Raw genomic sequence first — 19,951 nt, 5'->3', positions numbered from 1 at the left:
GAAAATGTATTTTCCGAGATATTTCTACTGAACGCTTGAGAATCACATGTGCTGATTTGTCTCTATACTTCATAATTAAAAAGAGATTATATAAGAAATCCGTGGTCAAAGTTGTGTGTTGACGAGTTCTTTTTTAAGCATCGTGTATTGACGAGCTGATTTGTCTAAATACTTCATATTCAAAAAAATTGTTAGTCTTTTTTTGTTTGAACCGACGGTATTGTTTGGAAGCAGCTTTTTTTTTAGGAGGGGAAGCACCTTTTTTTTTAGTGGATGGTGGGAAGCAGTTGGGCTTTTGGCTTTTGAGGGAGCTTCTCTTTATTTAATTTTCAGGGCCCAACAGTGGAGTAAAAATATCTTGCATGGCTGGCGTGTCATCTTTGCAGGAAACCCCCGGGCGCCTGCCGTAATTACAACAGCCGCCCGCCCACGCTCTCCCTCCCCCTCCCCCGCGCCTCGTCACCGTTCCGATCTCTCTCTCCTCTCCATCTCGTTCCTCCCCCACCTGCGCAGCCAAGAAGTTCAAACCCTAGTCCAGCCTGCGAGCGCCGACACGTCGCGCCGTGCGGCTTCCCGCGAGCAGGGGCTCCGGCCGACCGCGGGGGGGATGAGCGGCGCAGCCTACAGGGACCGGGGATTCGGCGGCGCCGCGGAGATGGACCGGAAGCGCATCAAGGAGGCGCTCGAGAAGCACACGGAGAGGCCGTCCCCGTCCACCTCCAGGGGGGCGTCCAGGGAGAAGGAGCTGCTCGCCGCCGGCAAGATAACCACTCAGATCGGCAAGGTCCCCAAGGTCTCCGACGTCGGTGAGGATCCAGCCGTTCGCCCGGCCTCTGTTTCTTGTTTTTTGTGGTGCTCCGCATTGCCTGCTTTTGCCAGTACGACGCGGCTCCTGTTGTTCTAGCGGTAGAGGAAATCACATGGTGCACTGTCATTGCATGCCTGTGGGAAGCGACTTGCGTCGTTCCCCGTGTTTGCAGTGAGACGCGGGGAAACTGGAAGTTCACTGCATTGCGTGGAGCTGAGGAATCGATTCCGTATTGCTCTGTTTACTTTATGTCTGACGTCCATGCTTCATGTGCCTATCATCAGTAAGTATCATGCTGCATGGGGGAAAGAAACAGAGGATAGTACGCGAAACAAAGTAGGGTTTCTGAAGATGGAATGGCAGAGATGGCTTGAAGACTGTCGAGGAATAAAGCCTTGATTTCGTTTCGCCTGGCTAGCATTTTTTGCTACTGGATTACGTGATTTTCTGGTAGAGAATTTTTGATTCTTTTCTGGTATTGGTTTGCTACAAGTTATCTCAGTCATCTTTTCGTGGCTGATTGTCTGTTAGGCCAGTAGGGCTCTCAAGCTTCAGTCTTTTATCTTTTAGACTATGGAATGGTATTTAAGGCAAATGCAACATTTGCTGCAGGATGATTTTGGGTATAGAAGCTCGATGTGATTCACTCGTTTATGATGCTTTCCTTCGGCAGGAAAGATGCTCCATGGGGAGTAAAGTATTTTCCTAGTGTAATGCTGTAGATTGACCAGGGATTTCCACTAATGATTTTTTGGGCCAAACCACTTTGTTTGCTTCTTTCTCCAACCAGGACACACGTTTAACCAAACATACCAACATTTATTGCCGAACCTATTTAAGTACTCTCTCCGTTCCAAAATAAGTGTCATGGTTTTAGTTCAAATTTGGAGTGTTTTGAACTAAAACCATGACACTCCAAATTTGAACTAAAACCATGACACTTATTTTGGGACAGAGGGAGTATTAACTGAGCATACTTCAGCCAATTTAACCGCTTGTTTTGTAAGATTGCAAATCAGTTAGTTTCAATAATGATTTTTGGCCAATCACATTATTTACTTGTTTCTCCATCCTGGACACATGTTTAACCAAAATTACCAAGTGTTGTCGCTGAACCTAATTAATAAGTGGGGAAACATTAACAAAGGTTGACTAATTCTAACTTCATGGGAAAAAATTGGACAATTGGGATATGCACTGGATCGAACCCGGGATCACTTGCTTTAGGAAGGGCACCTGAGGCTCTTGGCCAGTAGGAGACATTGGAGCTCTTTGCGGTTTTTTTATTTTTGTTAACACTCTTATATGTAGCCACATGAGTTGAAACATGCACACATGGAAAGAGGTTAGAATCGGTATCTACAAGGAGATTGGTTGGTTCGAGTCAGCTTCTCGGGTTTTAGTTTGCTTACTTCTTTATGTAGCCATGGGTGGAATCATACACATATCGAAAGAGGGTAGTATCAAGACAAAAGATGCACATCAAAATACCATCTAAAAATGATATTTATTTGCTCTAGAAGAAGTTACGGTAGCAGCAGATCGAACCCAAGATCATGTGCTGCATGATCAGTATCTTACCCATTCCACTAACACTAGTAATTGTGCCACAACACCCGGATCGCTGTAGTAACTGCCTATATGGCGATCGCTGCCGAAAAAGTCGCTCTAGCAGAGTTGCCATTCCAGCCTCGGCCTGCATAATTTTTAGAGGCCGCTCCAAATCGAGCCCGTGAGCCTCTATATTTGGAGGCTGGGGCGCTGATATGGGGTGGCCTCCAAACGCAACCGCCCGTGCGGGAGGTGAGTTTCAGCCTATTTCTCCCCCACGCTCGGCCCTGCTAATGGCGCATCTGCTTTTCCATCGGTAAGTGCGCCACTCTTCCATAATCTTCCCCCCGTGCTCGGCCCTTCGCCGACACCACTCCTCACATATCTTCCCCGTAGCCGCCACACTCACCCCCCATTGGCCATGTCAGGGTGGCCGAGCCCGCCTCGCGGACCTTTCCCAGCGAGACCAAAGAGGACCGCACTGGGAGGAAGTTATGGGAGAGGGTGGGGCACTACTCCGAGTCTGTCGAGTTGGACGCTCTCCATAAGGCTGAATCAGCCATCGGCTCAGAGCGCCTCCCTGCTGCCAACCGCTACCTTGCCCGCATGATGATGGCGGCCACGGCTGGAAGGGACGCCGCGCTCATGGAGGGCGACACAAGGACACACAAGCGTTCATCAACCGCCTGACCATGGAAGTGGAAGCAGCTGAAGCATCGAGGTCACTTTCAAACGAAGGAAGAGGCCGAACTAGTTGAAATTGTCGTAGAAATCCTTGTTGAAATCGTTTAGATATCTTTGTTGAAATCCAAGTAAAAATCCTTGTTGAAATCAAGTTCGAAACTTCTTCCATTGTTGTTTGATGAGATGGGGAAGAAAGAGGTCTTGTTAGCCCAATGACAAACCGATTGTGCCCAGAGATACCTCTCCGATACACGGAGTGACAAATCCTAATCTCGATCTATGCCAACTCAACAAACACCATCGGAGACACTTTTATGGCGATTATGTGTTTGCGCAAAGGCTCGCCAGCCTCCAAAACATTATGGAGTGTGCTCCATATGCAATATGATGACTCTACTTGGTGACTCTGCTAGAGTTGCTCTTACCTTTTCTGTTTGAACTGGCCAGTTCTGTTTAATCATGTGTTATTTGACGATTGAACACATTAGCCTTGCCCCAGATACCCTTAGGGTTATCTAACACTATGAATTCAAATTTATGTGGAGTAACTCAATAAGAAATATTTTTTCTCTTTGCTTTATCGCTATAGTGATGTTCTTTGTGTTTTTTAATCTGTAGAATATCATGTGTTTTTACTTTTGTGAGCCACATGGATTTTTTTTGTAGTGTTCGGCAGGACGTTGCTTTACTGGAATAGTTGTGATTACTAGCACACAATGCTCGTGCGTTGCTATGAAACTATAAAATGTTAGGAGTTAGGTCACTGGCTTAGAAAGTTGTTAAAATACATTGGTGTCCTGCGGCCTTTGCGTGCGGTTCACGGTTAAAAAGAGAGAAAATACAACGAAAGATCATGCAACATGAATTGGAGAATCTTAAGTGGTCACAGTAATTCCTTTGCAAGACATAATAACATTCGAATAGGCATTAGTAAGTTGTCTGCACAAGATCATGGATCGGGTAGGAAGACAAGGTCTATCGTTGCTTTGGAATCACAGTTTGTTCAGTCTCTAGTTCTGTGATACAGAACTGGAAGAACTTGGTTGGGACGAGATCATGGATTACGAGTCGAACGACTAGCCTAGACTAGTCGCTCGACTAGTCTACGAGTCGCACTCCAGCTGTCGACTCCTTTTCTCGTGTAGACTACAAATACGAGTCGAGCCGTAGGACTAATCGACGACTAGTCTGACTAGTCGTGCATCTTGAGTCGTTCGACTCAAAAAAAAATCCAGGCTTGCTCCAGAGAGAGCTGCCTCAGCTGGGACGAGGCGCCGCCAGCACCCATTGGCCTGCCACTGACGCCGCCACCCACCGCTGGGACGGCGGATGGCGCAGCCAAGTGCGGCAGCCGGCCGGAGCTCGTGCTCAGGCGGCGGCCATGGCCGTGACCCGTAGGCGCGCGCGGCCTTGAGACGAGAGAGGAGGAAGAGAGAGAGAGGGGAGAGGAAAGGAGGAGGCATGGCGGTGGTCGGCGGGCTCGCCGGCGGGAGCGGCTGAGGCCGGCGGAAGGCGGCAGGAGGCGCGGGTCGCGTGCGCGCGTGCTCTGTGCGTGATGGCGCTGGCGGCGGCGATTGGGTAGATCGAGAGCTAGGGTTCCAGTGGTTGGGGGACTAAGTAGGCTGGCCACTTGGGCCAAATGGGCCAGCTGGTGGGTGGGGGGCGTGCTGCACGGTGCTGAGCTGGGCTGGGCCTGACAAGTGTTGACTAGCACTGCTGGTTTTATTATGTATATACTGTAATGTGCTGTACAGTTTACTACATACTACTACGTACTACTACTAGGTATTAGTAGTTGAGTACTACAGTACTATGTCGACTAGTCTCGCACTAGTCTAAGACTAGTCCGATTAGTCTATGAGTCTCAACCTCGGAACGACTCGTCGACTCGTAATCCTTGGACGAGATGGGACGAGAAACGGAAAATAAGAGCATAAGTTTGAGTCACATTTCTACATTTGTTATTTGTGTCTTCTACTACCTCTGTAACTTAATATAAGACGCTTTTTGACACTGACAGTGTAAAAAAATGTCTTATATTTAGTTACGGAGGGAGTATATGTGTTGGTCTCACCTGAAATTAGTAGTGTACTTGTTTGTATTTGTTATAGGTCTCACATGTTAGTAAAAGTACATTTGTTTATTTTTGTCTCTTGAAGGTTGTTAGTCCATACATGTGGATAGCGGTGCATTTGTTTATTGATGAAGGTTGTTGGTTCCACGTGTGAACTCACCACCAACTCCAATCTTTATAAGTAGGAAAAGATAAATAAAATCATTTTTTACTATCTAGATTCCTCTAACCTTCTTATTTTGGCACTGCAGAGGAATTTGAAACTGATAGTGAAGATTCTGATGTTAGTGGTTCTGAAGGAGAGGACACATCTTGGATTTCATGGTTCTGTAGCTTGCGAGGCAACGAATTCTTCTGTGAGATTGATGATGATTATATACAGGATGATTTCAATCTCTGTGGCCTAAGCAGTCAGGTGCCATATTATGATTATGCACTTGATCTCATCCTAGACATCGAGTCTTCTAATGGTGAGATTGTTTCTTCTTAAGAAGCTACTTTTTTTACTGTAAATACTCCCTCCGTCCCAAAATTCTTGTCTTAGATTTGTCTAAATACGGATGTATCAAGTCATGTTTTAGTATTAGATACATCCGTATCTAGACTAATCTAAGACAAGAATTTTGGGACGGAGGGAGTACTAAATACACCAGTAACAGTGTAATACAATTGACATGTTATTTCTGTTTGGATTTTTTCCCCACTTTTCAACCTTGAACTCTAAAAGCGCTTGAAATGCAACCTTGAACTATTGAAACTGTCCACTTAAAGCTCAAGCGGTTTCACAGGCGGTGGTTTTGACTGATGTGGAAGCTACGCAGATGCAGCCTCAATGTCACGTCGCTGCATGCCATCAAATTCTATTTTTTTATCTGTTTGTACAATTCTGGCATATCTTTTTGTGAAAGTTTTTAATCCGGATGGTATAGCTTGTTTTAGAGTTGCTTGTGTTTTTAGTGTTTGTTCATGGTGGTGACATGCCAATGGATGACACGCGGCATCCATGTTACCAATTTTTTCTTTCTGAAACCGTCCAAGGGTGAAAGTGGGCTATTTCAGTAATTTGCGGCAGCGATTCAAACGGTTTTAGAGTTCAGGTTGAAAACTGAACTTTCTCCAAGTTTAGGGTTAAAAATTGGACTTTTTTCCTTTCTGAATCTTATCATCTATTATTTGTATTTTCAGATCACCTACTTATTTTTTTTTTTGGTAACATCTTTGTTTATGTCCATCAATTTCATTTCATAAAGAATCAAAATTCCAGCAACCTGTGTATATTCATCCTGCACTCTGGTATCCACAGAAGGTACTGTTCAGGTTTACTATTGAATTCATCTAAGCGGGGCCATTTTTGTACAGGTGATGTATTCACTGAGGAGCAAAATGAATTAATCGAGTCATCTGCAGAGATGCTGTATGGTTTAATTCATGCACGGTACATCTTAACCAGCAAGGGTCTAGCTGCAATGGTAATGCATGTTTTAATCCTATGCATCAAGATACAATTCTTTCGTACCAGAGTACTGAATTACTACATTTCATTTGTTGCAGTTAGAAAAGTTCAAGAACTATGATTTTGGCAGATGCCCTCGTGTATACTGCTGTGGTCAACCCTGTCTTCCAGCAGGGCAATCAGACATTCCTAGGTCAAGCACAGTGAAGGTGTTTTGTCCAAAATGTGAAGATTTACACTATCCAAGGTCCAAGTACCAAGGCAGTATCCTTTGGATTTTTCACTCTGCCCAAATTATTAGTACTCCCTCCGATCCGAATTAATTGACGCAGACTCGTCAATTAACTCTGATCGGAGGGAGTATAATATACTAACATATCCATCCATCGTAAGAGCATTAACTTGTGTGGTCCATGAAACAAGGTCTTCACAAATTATGATTTCTTATGTAACTTCTGATGCTGTTTCGTCTGTCCACTTGTGGTAAGATTCTTGTGTGTCCCATCCCATGCGGTTTCTTATCAAATTGTCATCTCCACATATGTAAAGTCTGAAACTACTGAAATATATAGCCCTATAATAGTGAAATGCCGTTATGGTTTGTCCATCACAACAGTACAGTGATATAACCGTATAGAAAAAGGTTTAGGTAGTAATTTGTGGTCCACACTAAACATGATTCAACTTTACTCCATCCTGCATTTTGGACCTTTTGGTAGTTTGTGTTACATATTCATACATGTGTTTGGTGGTTACGGTTATACTAGAACCAAATATTGTACCGCTGTTGCATCCTTGACTCAGCCAAGACATTGATGGAGCATACTTTGGTACGACATTCCCTCATCTCTTCTTGATGACATACCCACACCTGAAACCACAGAAGCCATCACAGCAATACGTCCCAAGGGTTTTTGGCTTCAAACTTCACAAGCAGTCATGACGAACTTTTACCAGCGGGCGCTATTTGTTTTTACCTAGTGTTAGAGATGGAACACCTTGGCCTGAAAATGTTGTGGCCTCTTGATTCGAGTACTCGCGAGCTCGAATCTTGCTGTAAACTGCTGAGCAACTGTATCTGTTTTGTTGTATGACTCTTGTGTAATCTAGGTTTCCTCACTTGATCAATCTATGCACATTTGCATGTTAGCAGGGTGTTTTTCTGTGTCCGAATCGGATACATCTAGATCACACCCTAGCAAGTTAGTTTCCTATGTTATTGTGCTATTATTCTCTAGAGTTTTCTGTTCTCCTGCCTTCTCGTCTAGTAAGGCTTTGTTCGGAATCCCTCCTCACCGCTCCGACTCCGTGGAGTCGTGGAGCTCAGTTTTAGCAGCTCCGTGAAAATGAGCTAGCACCTGGTCCGCTCCGGAGCGGAGTGGAGGGAGCGGAGAGGAGCCGAACGCGGCCTAAGACACTTCAATCTTCATCGCGTATTTGTGTTTGACATTGCCTCCCAGGTTTTGTTTTATGGTATGCGCAAGAGTTTTCCTGTGAGTGAGTATATTGCTGGAGCTTAACGATAGAAAAGTATACACAAATTGTAAAGTAATTTCCTCGTAGTATTTTTAATGTGCAGAGAACAATGTACTCCCTCCAGTCAGCGACAAGAGGGAGTAGTCTTTCCCTGCAAATAGAAAGAAAGAAAAATGGTACTGTAGGAGATTTAGTTCTTTCGCCTGCAAATAGAAAGAAAGAAAATGGTACTTTAGGAGAGTTTACGTGTTATTATAATATATATTTAAAAAATAGGTCAGAGCCGTGCCTGATGTTGGATCAAGATGGTGATGAGCCAACATGTTGGCCCATTTTCTCCATGATTAGTTGAAGCAAAGTAGCAAACACACGGTATCATTGTCATACTAAAACCCAGGACCAATTGTCTATTCTGATTCATGATACTTGGATGCCTTACATTAAATAATCCTGTGGCACACGTAGGATGCTATCCATCATGCCATGGATGTGGATAAGCATGGCGATGTAGCCTGCTCATCAACATCACAGCACCACGACGAACACGTCCTTTTTTGACCCGGTGACGCCTCAATTCTCAACAAATTATCATTCTCATAATATTATTATCAACTCACATGTTCATCCTGAATCATCGAATGGAATATTCCTAAGAGATGACTCTGTCCTCAACTCAACTCACGAGTGTGCCGATTCGCAAAATAAGTTTGTCTGGGTCAATATAAGCTCGTACACACACGCACAAAAAATAATCTTGGACCCTAATAAGTGCCACATGTGTGGCACAGAAACATGTCAACTTCGAACGTTTTTATGGCAAATTTAGTGACGCAGAGGATGGCAAGTTTAGTTGTCAAGCACGGCAACTTCCTTTTTGGACGACAAGTTTCAGTTTTTTTATGGGTTTGTTTTTTCTTTTCGGATGATAACTTTTGTTGTAAAAAACGCCAGGACGGGATTGCTTCGTGCGACATGTATGATACTTATCATTTGGAAAAATCTTTACCGATTCACCCAACTTAGCTTAAGCTCAGCCAGTGCATACACCACACAACTAAACTTAGAAACGATCTTCTCTTGAGCTTGCAGCTCCAACCACTGGTGCAGCCATGTACTGTGGCACTAAACTTAGGAACGACGACCTCGTTGTGAGCTCGTCGCAGCACTTGGACCACCACAGCCGCGTGGTACTGCGCACTGCTAAACTTGGAAACAACACTCAATAGCTTTGCCCGGGCCACCGCGAGTGTGTGGCACTGTCGCCGCTAAACTTAGGAAGCTCGTAACTTCAGCCACCAAAACCATGTGTACCCCGCCCCTAAACTTAGAAGTGGTGCTCGTAGCTTCACTCGTCGCATGCCGCTCACTTGTAACTTGAAGCACCGTGGCCACGTGTGCTGCGTCGCTAAACTTAGAAACTATCTTGTCGTGAGCTCCTAACTTCAGCCAGCTCAACCATGTACTAGAGCACACCACGAGGACCACGGTCAGACGCAGAGGTAGGATGATAGATACTACTCCCTCTATAAACTAATATAAGAACGTTTAGATCATTAAGTTTATGAAGGAAGTACAAAGCACTTCCACAAAGCCTACATGTCTTTTCGAAAAATCAAACTATGCAAACTTTGATCGAGCTTATAAAGAGATAAAAAATAATCTACAAATAGAACACCAGATGCATATGGTTAGATGTATCGTGAGATATATTTTCATATCGTGTATCTTTTTTATATTGTAGATATCGATATTTTCTCTATAAACCTAGTCAAAGTTTGCTAAGTCTGATTTTTAGAAAAAATCTATACATACTACTAGTACACCGTAGGACCGAGGGAGTAATAAACTGGTCGACCAAAATGGCCGAGGGCTCACTTTTGCAGGGAAAAATTGTAATTGTGGCCTGCTGAAGGCAAACCCATCCATTCCCCCTTGTTTTCCTTGCACACACACATGACAAGCCAGATCCAGGCAGGGCGAAGGCACACGGAAATGGGAGCCCTCCAACGTGCTGCCCCTTTGCGCCTGCCACTTTACATCCTTGGGTTCCATGTGCAGGCAGACAAACCTGCAATTTTCGAACCTAACAAGCACTACTATACGAGAGAGTGAGAGAGAGTTGCCACAACGAGTAAAAGTGTGAGTTTGCTAGCTACTCCTTCCGTCCCGTCCCATAATATAAGAGCGTTTTGACACTAGTAGTGTTAAAAACGCTTTTATATTATGAGACGGAGGAAGTAAATGCATGCATCCCATCCCATGCTAAGTCGATGTGATGTGGTAGGCTGGTAGCCCGTGTGTCGCAAGTGTTTCTTAGTTTTTTTTCGTTGGTGAGAAAAGTGGACCAGTATTATTTAGCTTCTTTGTCTTCTATGCAATTCATGCATAAGAAACTTCACACCTACGACGTGTGCATTCTCCTCATGTTTTTTAAATACGTTACTTTCAATGTACTAGTACTGTTCGGCTTCATTTTGTATTCTCAATCATTTCAATTCGATTGGGTTTGTGAGCAAAGGACAAACGCTGCATGCATCAGCAAAAAGGAATCCTGACAAGACTATCAGTGCCTAACAAGTATTACAAGACAGTTCTGTCCTAAAAAATATACTCCCTCCATGCAAGACCTTTTTTTTGACACTATACTAGTTTCAAAAGGCGTCTTACATTATGAAACGGATGGAGTACTAGATAATTTCCCGTGCATTGCAATGGAAAAATAAACATCATGTTAGGTTAGCCCGTGAATTACCCGCCCATATTAATTTGATTGGTAAAATATATAATTTTATTTAGTACTATTAAACAATTGTTTAATAAGCATTTATTGGCTTTTCAAGAAAAACAAAATTTTATTTGGTGAAACAAGATGTGGAGCAGTTGAGTTGAAAAAAGATACAAACAAAGAGAGGGTGGGCATATGCCAGGTTGGACGAAGGATGAGCGAAGAAACATATGTCTTTTCAAGTAGAAGAGTGAAACACGAAGACAAAACTAAACAAAATTAAAAAAGAGAGCCATTTCGCAACTCATCTTATTGGGCAACATCGAATAACCCGAACCGATTAGCGACTACCAAGGAAATATAACCAAAAGAGCTAAAGCTGAAACCAAATTTGGATTTAGAGAATTTAAAATTGCCTTGCAAAAGCTATTAAACAAGCAAGCATTACTATTGACGGTTTCCGTTTGTACAAATTATAATTCATATTGAATGTTGTTTACTTAAGCACTTCAAGAGTATCTTTTCCTTTCCACCAAAAAAAATAACACTTTGGCAAATTGTTTAAAGCACATGAATTTTAGAAGGAAGAGAAACACACACACACATGCAGACGTGGTCTAAGGGCCCGTTTGAACAACAAAACTTCAAATACAATATTGCAATTTCATCCCATGTTGGAATACATAACTGAAATTATGTTTAATTACTCAAAGAACAAATATAGCAATCTTCCACGATGCTATTCTCGATAGACTTTTTCTTTGAAATACCGTACGGAGAACATTACCACAAACTGCAAAGCCTATAAAAAAAAAGAACACAAACATAGAAAGATAAATAAGGAAAACAATAGTAGAGATTCCTTTGAACCGAATCAAGGGGACCATTCCTCGAAAAAATAAAATAAAAATCCAAAGAGACCAAACTGTTTATTTCGGGTTAGAATCTGTTTTAATTCACTCGATGTTAGGGCCTATTCGATTTGCATGATTTATAAAGCGCAGGAATAAAAGAAACATGAGAATGGAGTTGCATGTCATCTTCGACAGTACATGATTAATATGGGTGCTTGATTGTGCGCAAGAAAACGTATAATTAATCATATGAGGTTAGAGCTGATGAAAATCTCTGTACAATAAGTAGTACAAATGAATTCTAAGGTAAATTTTATACGAATTTGTAATCCTACGAATTGAACAAACGACGGGAGAAAAAAATCTAAGTATTAAAATCGTCCAAAGTCCGTTTAGGATTCCTTTGAATCAAAGACACCCTCACGGTTAAAAAAATTCATGAACCATAGATGCCTTAATTATCACACTGAAGTTGTTTGCATTAATTACACTAATCACCCGTTGCACGGGGAAGAATGAAGGAAGGAAGGAAGGAAGGAGGAGGAGAAAACCAGCGAGAAGACAGGGAGCAAGAGGGAAAAGACCCGAAAAAACTGGTGCTGAAAAGCGAGGAGAAAAGCGTAGAGAAGGCGGCAGCCCCCCTTCCCCTCCCATCGTCCCCCCGCCCATGTCGACACCTCCTCCTCCGGCCACCACCACCTCCCCGCCCTCCTCCCCCAATTCCAATCCCAATCCCAAATCCGATCCCAATCCCAGCCCCAGCCCCAACTAGATGCACCACCACCACCTCCCCGTCGCCGCCGCCGCCGCCGCGCCGGACGCGGCCGCGGGGCCGGAGCCGCCGCCATCCGATCCCAACCACCCGCCTCCCCCCCACCCCTCCTCCCTCCGCATCCACATCCCGGCCAGCCCGCACCATGCGCTCCCCTCCACCCCGCACAAGCGCCCCGTCTCCATGAACTCCTCCTCCTCGGCCACCCCCACCAGGCCCTCGCCCTTCACCCCGCCGCGCCGCCGCAAGCTCGCCGCCTCCTCCGCCCCGCCCGCCCCGGCGGCCGCTGCCGCGGCCGCGGCCGCCGCGAGGCACCTGCTGCGCTGCCTCCACCTCCGCCTCCGGATCCTGCTGCTCCTCTCCCTCCCGACCCTCTACTTCCTCTCCCCGTCGCCCGCCATCCTCCCGCGCTCCCTCCTCGCCGACTTCCTCTCCGCCGCGGCCTTCTCCTGCGCGCTGCTCCTGCTCCTCTGCCTCTCCCTTCCCCGCCTCCCGTTCCCGCTCCCCTTCCACCTCCCGCTCCGCCGGCCTCGCCGATCCCCGATCCTCTGGTCCATCGGCTCCTCTCCCTCCGCCTCCGCGTCCGCCCCCACCACCGGCCATTTCGTCCAGGTGTACAGCAACGGCGATGTCTACGAGGGCCAGTTCAACCGTGGGCGCTGCACCGGCAGTGGCGTCTACTACTACTACATGAGCGGCAGGTACGAGGGGGACTGGATCGACGGCAAGTACGACGGCTACGGGGTCGAGACCTGGGCCAGGGGGAGCCGCTACAGAGGCCAGTACCGGCAGGGGCTCAGGCACGGCCACGGCGTGTACAGGTTCTACACCGGTGATGTCTACTCCGGGGAATGGTCCAACGGGCAGAGCCATGGATACGGTGTGCACACCTGCGAGGATGGCAGCCGGTACATCGGGGAGTTCAAGAGAGGTGTCAAACACGGGCTAGGCCACTACCATTTCAGGTTTGAATTGCATTTGTATTTGTGCATAGTTGTGAAATCGAGTTAAACTGTGCAGCTACTTACATGCTAGCCATGATCCTTTTTTATGTTGACATAGCCGATGCATAATATAGTGTGTTAATGTTGAAGATCTGGCCAAACGTGAGATTGTGTTAGCTATGACATATGATGAATAAGGAAATTGTAGAGCTTGCGTGGATATTTCCCGTCTTCCATGTTTTGCCTCATTGATTGCTAAACATTTTCACAGTTACTGTGGAGTTTGTGTATCCGACCTAAGCAAGACTCATGTGTAATTGGCCATATCGTGGTATAACCTAGGGATTGTAGTGAAGTTGATAACTGCACAAGTATTTTATATATCAAGTAAACTGTAGAAGTTCTTTTCACCCAAGTAGATGATACATTAGTTGCCAGTAGCATTGTTCTTTTGTTGCTTTCTGTTGAGTAAGATGCTTCTTTCAATCAAAGTAAAGGACTTTCGTCAGGTTGTTGTTTTCTAGGGAGAGATGATATGGCTCGCTTGGCTGATTCCCTTCACCATAGATCTGATGTAGAATTCTCTTTTTCTGTTTGTAGTGGAATCTGGAAAAAGTGTAATTATCACCAGGGTAGTGCCCCAACCAACAACTCCCCTTGTTACTCTGTCTCGCCGAACAAGAATACAAGCTACTCTTTACGCTACCTTGCCCCATACCATTAGCCATTAGGTAGGAGAGCTATTGGTCAGACATAGCTTACAATCAACCGGAGAGCTCTAAAAGATCTGCAGATAATGAGAATTGAGATGTAGTTATTTGGTAGAATAGAGTGACACTGCTATCACCTCATAAGCTACTCCCTCCGTCCCATAATGTAATTGGGACAGAGTAGTTTTTTGGATGAATCTAATATCTGCCAAATCTGGAGGCAGACCTGTACGAGTATATTAGATGCATATATCATGTGTATAGTTTCTTCTATATGGGTAATATTACTGGTTATGGTTGTGGTCTTTATGAGGAATGAGTTTGGGTAGACAACTAGTTTAGTAATATCCCAAGGTTTTGAACCTCGTTCTAGCAATGACCTGCCGTTCAGTTGTGTGCAGCGCGAAATCTATTTATCTGAATTCTTTAAATCTTGTTTGAAACTTTTCTTTGTGTAAATTCTTGCTACTTAAGCTGTTATCGTTTATATCAACTTATTTATGTGGCTGCAGTTAGTTAAAAGTTCATGGTACACAATTGGATGGTTACTATAATCCAATTTCTTAGTTTTAAGATTTCATAGTCAGATTTGACCACACCACCAAGTTAATTTGCTACAAGTTTTGTTCACACTGGTAGTTCATTTCTTATATGCATGGAGATTTCGTAAATACATTAATTCACTGTAGTATTATATATTTGTCTCATCAGTTATGGGTTATATTGGTTGTCCCTGAAGGGACTGGTAGTGGGCTATACGAGTCATCAATGATTGCGCATGGTCTCCATGTATTTTGTGGTCCTATTTTGTTGTCATCTGTACTTGATACATCTGAAAAGACCATATCAATAACTATTCTCTTTCCAGTTCTGTTTACCAGATAACTAGCTTGATAATATGTCCAATTTCTTCAAACTTCATGAGATAGCATGTAAAGTTTTATGTGATGTTTGCTAATTATACCGTGCTGCATATTTCCAGTACAACCATCTTCTGCTTGAATCGCAATTGATCTTAAGCTTCCATTTTCCTTTTTTCTTCCATGTTTGTTCTTTTGAGTTCACTTTTAACTTGAGCCTGTTAAGATTGCAATATGGTATCATGATTCCTTTGTGCTAGTATAGCCGTGTTTGGCAGTAATAAATGATGCAGTATAAAATTGGTATTAATTGAGCTTTGAACTAACTCTTTTGTTACTGCTGTTAGGAATGGTGACACGTATGCTGGGGAGTACTTCGCTGATAGAATGCACGGTTTCGGAGTCTACAGCTTTGCCAATGGGCATAGATACGAGGGTGCATGGCATGAGGGCAGAAGGCAGGGCTTAGGCATGTATACATTCAGGAATGGAGAGACACAAGCAGGCCACTGGCAAAATGGAGTTCTTGACACCTTAAGCACCCAAAATATTGTCCCAGGGTCAGCAATTGCCGTGAACCATTCCAAGGTCCTCAATGCAGTGCAGGTAATGTGCCAGCAAACCATCGGTAGTTACCAGAAAGAGTCTTTACTCCCATGATGTTTAATACTCTACAATTGTGGTCACTGATTTCTGATTATGTCACATCCCCAGGAGGCAAGAAGAGCTACAGAGAAGGCCTACGATGTTCCAAGAGTAGATGATAAGGTTAACAGGGCGGTTGCCGCAGCTAATAAAGCAGCCAATGCAGCTAGAGTGGCTGCTGTGAAGGCTGCACAAAAACGCATTCCAAATAATAACGATGATCTACCGTTGTCAATAGTGTGAGGATTTAGCCAACATAAGGTTGGCACGAAGCTGCTCCGCGATGCCATCACAATACAAATCGTCTGGCAGAAGCTTTGATTTCCTCGATAGGGGTGTTGTTGCTCTGCCACCGGTCCATGACGACACCTGAGCGACGCCCATTGCATCAGAGCTTCGGAAGCAGAGTTTTCTGCCATCCCTCCAATACATCTTTGCGGTGTCTTTTGCGATGCAGCAGAACTTCTGCGCCGAGAGCTTTCCGTTGTCGAAGGCAATGGATTGTGGTCAGGTAGCTTTCCCTCTGCTTTTCTTCAGTGTAATATCCATCCTACGTTAGAGATGCGATGATGATGTACACCCTCGGTTGTCAGAGACAAATTTCTCCCCTGCTTTAAGCATGTATAGAAGTATAGAACCCTACGTTTTTCGCGGTGCCGGCTGTTGAGGTTGGAGTTGCCAGATGCCGCCCCGCTGTTGTCTGTATCTCTGTAGCAGAAACGCATAAAGATATCATGCACGACCATGATTCATCAGCGCCTCCTGTTGTTTTGGTTGTTGATGTGTCACTGTAAAATGTAGTGTCATAAGTACTTCCTCCGTCCTAAAATAAGTGTCGTTGTGATTTTAGTTGAGGAGTACTGATCCCCACCGTTTCATACTAGTAGTATATTCCACTTGAACATGACTCAGCCAGTCCATAGAGATTGCAGAGCAAATTCAAGGGGGAGGGGAGAGCTAGCAGTTACACCCTGTTACGATGTGTATTAACAGAAGTCATTCTAAAACAGTATAATTGAGTTTTGGTTCGTCCCTCTTGGTGACGGTTAGGGTTCCTTGGTGATTCCAGGGCGGTCTCGGTGATGGTTGTCATCCTCGATCTCTGCTCGCCAAGTCCTTCATGAAGTCATGCCCTCTCTCATCCACATCCCATCAGACTAGCCACAATGGGTAGTATTGGACGAGGATTTAGAGCTCTCGGGTGCTTCACACCCCTATAAGTACAATACCAAAAAAAAATGCTGAGAAATTTGAAAAAAAACTGGGATTTTGGGATATCAAACATGTGTTTCCGATGTACTCCCATCTCAAATTTGGTGGAAAAATACCAGAAAACGTATTCGCGGCAAAAAAGACAAAAATTTCCTATGTATAGCAAAACATTGTTTGGGTGCATTTTTTCCCGGGCAGTAATTCCTTCGCCATGAATACGTTTTTTTGGTATTTTTTCATGAGATTTCACACGGAAGTAGATTGGGAAACCAGGTTTGACATCCCAAAATTTTGGATTTTTTGAGAATATTTTACGAATATTTTACGAATATTTTTCGTATAGAGGTGCGGAGCACCCGAGAGCTCCTGTGTATTTTTCCATGCCCATGTTACTACTCTATGTTACTACCTCTATAGTGGGGAGTAACATATGTGTAGTAACATGCAACACTTCATTTATTAGGCTATAGACTCCTCTTGCCTTGATATGTGTGATGTTACTCATACTACTAGTAACTAGCTATGTTACCACGCGTCTCTTTTTCTTTATTTATTGCTTGCCGCATCATCTATTTTATCTAGATATGTGTGATGTTACTACCTATGTTACTTCACCCTGCACTTCTGTGCTGGCAGTGATCCCTATGCCTATGGTTGTGTTGCCCTCATTGGAGTCTTATTCCGAGCCAAAAACCTTTCATGTTTCTAGGGGATGTGATCGTACACCACTTTCACCCTAGCGCGAGGCAGTGCTTAGTTATTTAGGGGTGTTACAGAAAAGGTGTCATGGTTTCTGGAGAAGCTGCGGTTCTCAGAGAACTCGGTAGGTAGGTTTTGGTGTCCGCTGCGGGGCATGGAGTGCAAAACCATGGGGACGGATATCTTCCTTGTAACTTTCACGTTGTAGTCTTTAAAAAAAAATACTTTCATGTAGCAGTCGGGGAAGAGAAAGGCCATGGACCCCTAAAAAGGAAAAGAAACGCCATGGAGGAGGCCCCTTGGATGTTAGGGGTGATGCACTCGTGCCGGAGGATTATGACCCAAGGAAGATTGTTGATGAATATGAATTTCCTTCCTACCAATTGGGGCGCTGGGTATCTTTTTTTTTAACACAGTACAAATGTAGACGCTCATACATATGCACATATACTCATTCCTATGAACACATGTATGCACATGCTACCCATATAAGTATCTTCGAGAGACCGAGTCGACACATCAACATCGCTAGAAAGCCTGAATCATAAAGAATATAGGATTTTAATCTTGATGGGCCGGTTCCACCATAAAGAATCAAACCATCTGAACTAGGATTAGTTCGCTGCCGTCGGGTTATCTAACGTGCCGCTGGGAATGCTGAATGAAAAATGGATGAAAAATAATGGGTGATCAGATGGGGTAGTTTATGTTGCAACAGGGAAACAGGTGATTGACCTTGTAGTACATCCCAGGCCAAACAGGATATATCGCGACACTCGAACCGGGTGAACGAAATCAGAAGTGTGTTGTCCCAAGGAAGGAACATTAACTTAGCTAAAATTAGTAGGCATGTGAATGCAGCTAGTCATATCCTTGCATGCATGGGTCGTTTGCAACAGCGAACTGCTAGTTTGCTTCGGAACTCTCCTATGAAGTTAGCTAGCATAGTTGCCGATGAATGTAGGTTGATTTATGAAAAGTTACTTTCCCGCAAAAAAAGATGATTATGAAAGCGCAGATGGTGGTGGATATAGCTACAGGACATAGGATTTTGAGGGTGAAAATACGTATTATAGAGCATCTTCAGCCGCCCCCCTGAGTGCCCCCCAGGAGCCTTTTTTTTCGCCGGCGATGTAAAAAGGGCAAAAAACGGCACAGTCGTGCCCCCAAGCCCTCCCAAGACCTCAAAATGGCGCCGGCGAACCCAAGCCAAAACCAGCATGCTGGGGGGCTGTTGGGGGTGGCGATGGAAGCAACAGCCAATCCTACTCCTCCATGCGTCCTTTTTCTTGGCCCATCCAATCACTTTTTGCCCGTCGATTGTCCTGGGGGCACCAACCGCTGGAAAAACGGAGATGCCCTTAAGGAGCCGCTCTGGAGGGGCATAATGGTGCATGAAGAGGAGAGTCTTGACAGAAATGAAGGGAAAGGGACTGGGTCTGCCCAACAACAAAAAGAGAAGGAAGATGGGACGGAATTGGTGTCTGTTTCCGTATGATTTTTTACCTGAGTTCTGCCATACCTGTGGCATCATGGGTCATGCTACTATGCTGAAGAGAGGTAAGGGCATGTACAATGGTGGCATATGGATGCAGATGCTCATGACAAAAAGTAGGTTGAGACATCTATATTGATTTTCCTTCACAATGCAAACTGCTACTAGTGAGCCTTATCAAAGAATAGAAAGTAGACTCTCACTACACATCAACTTTCAAATTTATGCACCGGACCACACTTTTTCTTCTCAAGCACCCGCCTCCTGTAAAGGATCTCGCTTCCACACCCGAATCTACTTTTCTTGACATCCGCTCCTACATGGCATGTGAGGAATCACCCTAGGGCTATGCATTGGCCATGCACTAAGAGCATCTCCACTCACGCCCCCAACAGGCCCCCAGGGCGAGTTTTTTTGCGCTGGCGCCGGAAAAACCCGTTGGCTCAACCCATTTTTTGGCCCGGGAATCCCAGGCCGAAGCCAGCGCACTGGGGGGCGCTTAGGGGCTCCGGCGGAAGGGAAAACTACGCCTGGGCCACCACTGTCAGACGAAAATGCATCTTGCATCTCCAGATTCGCCCCCTCCCCCGCGCGCGCACGCCCTCCCGCCTTGCCGATCGCGGCGCCGCCCACCCACCCACCCACCGCCGCTAGATAGGCCATTCCCCCGCTGGAGAAAGAGAGGGTTCCGCCGCGGCAGCCTCCACCCCGTTCTCGGGCGAGCTTTCTGGCGCCCCGGCCACGTGGGGCTGGAACACTGGCGACTGCGCACCTACCACGCCCGCTAGGTGTTCGGCAATTTATCTGCTCGGCGATGGACTCGAACGACGAGGAGGCGCTCGTGGCGCTGCTGGAGGAGGAAGCTGATGCCAACACCCAGAACGAAGAGCATCTCATGGTCCTCGCCGCCCTGGCCAGCCTGCTTGTGAGCAATGCAAAGCCGCAGCGAGGTGGCTCGGCGCCGGGCTGGCTGAAGGCAAAGCAGAGGC

The 19,951-nt window shown here is 45.2% G+C and overlaps 2 protein-coding genes across 2 annotated transcripts; both read left to right on the top strand.

The window, feature by feature from the left end:
- Positions 1-434: 434 nt before the first annotated feature.
- On the top strand, positions 435-7,719 carry LOC123181651 (putative casein kinase II subunit beta-4). The gene is made up of 5 exons (XM_044593969.1): positions 435-806; positions 5,369-5,587; positions 6,477-6,586; positions 6,669-6,834; positions 7,380-7,719. Exons 1-5 carry the CDS (start codon positions 608-610, stop codon positions 7,511-7,513), a joined length of 828 nt encoding a protein of 275 aa, XP_044449904.1. The 5' UTR covers positions 435-607; the 3' UTR covers positions 7,514-7,719.
- Positions 7,720-12,382: 4,663 nt separating this feature from the next.
- On the top strand, positions 12,383-16,311 carry LOC123181649 (phosphatidylinositol 4-phosphate 5-kinase 4). Its single transcript, XM_044593968.1, has 3 exons — positions 12,383-13,362; positions 15,259-15,517; positions 15,626-16,311. The coding sequence occupies exons 1-3, from the start codon at positions 12,398-12,400 to the stop codon at positions 15,797-15,799; spliced, it is 1,398 nt and encodes a 465-aa protein (XP_044449903.1). The 5' UTR covers positions 12,383-12,397; the 3' UTR covers positions 15,800-16,311.
- Positions 16,312-19,951: the final 3,640 nt, after the last annotated feature.

The sequence above is a fragment of the Triticum aestivum genome, chromosome 1D (genome assembly GCF_018294505.1).
Source record: "Triticum aestivum cultivar Chinese Spring chromosome 1D, IWGSC CS RefSeq v2.1, whole genome shotgun sequence".
Taxonomy (NCBI): domain Eukaryota; kingdom Viridiplantae; phylum Streptophyta; class Magnoliopsida; order Poales; family Poaceae; genus Triticum; species Triticum aestivum.
The sequence above is the reverse complement of the archived record's forward strand: the minus strand, read 5'-3'. Positions and strand labels throughout refer to the sequence as shown.

Excerpts from the sequence above, each read along its gene's own strand:
- LOC123181651 (XM_044593969.1), top strand. The coding sequence starts at position 608 with ATGAGCGGCGCAGCCTACAGGGACCGGGGATTCGGCGGCGCCGCGGAG. Across the intron at positions 5,588-6,476 it reads AGACATCGAGTCTTCTAATG|GTGATGTATTCACTGAGGAG; the intron begins GTGAGATTGTTT and ends ATTTTTGTACAG. Across the intron at positions 6,835-7,379 it reads AAGGTCCAAGTACCAAGGCA|ACATTGATGGAGCATACTTT; the intron begins GTATCCTTTGGA and ends GACTCAGCCAAG.
- LOC123181649 (XM_044593968.1), top strand. The coding sequence starts at position 12,398 with ATGCACCACCACCACCTCCCCGTCGCCGCCGCCGCCGCCGCGCCGGAC. Across the intron at positions 13,363-15,258 it reads CTAGGCCACTACCATTTCAG|GAATGGTGACACGTATGCTG; the intron begins GTTTGAATTGCA and ends TACTGCTGTTAG. Across the intron at positions 15,518-15,625 it reads AGGTCCTCAATGCAGTGCAG|GAGGCAAGAAGAGCTACAGA; the intron begins GTAATGTGCCAG and ends TCACATCCCCAG.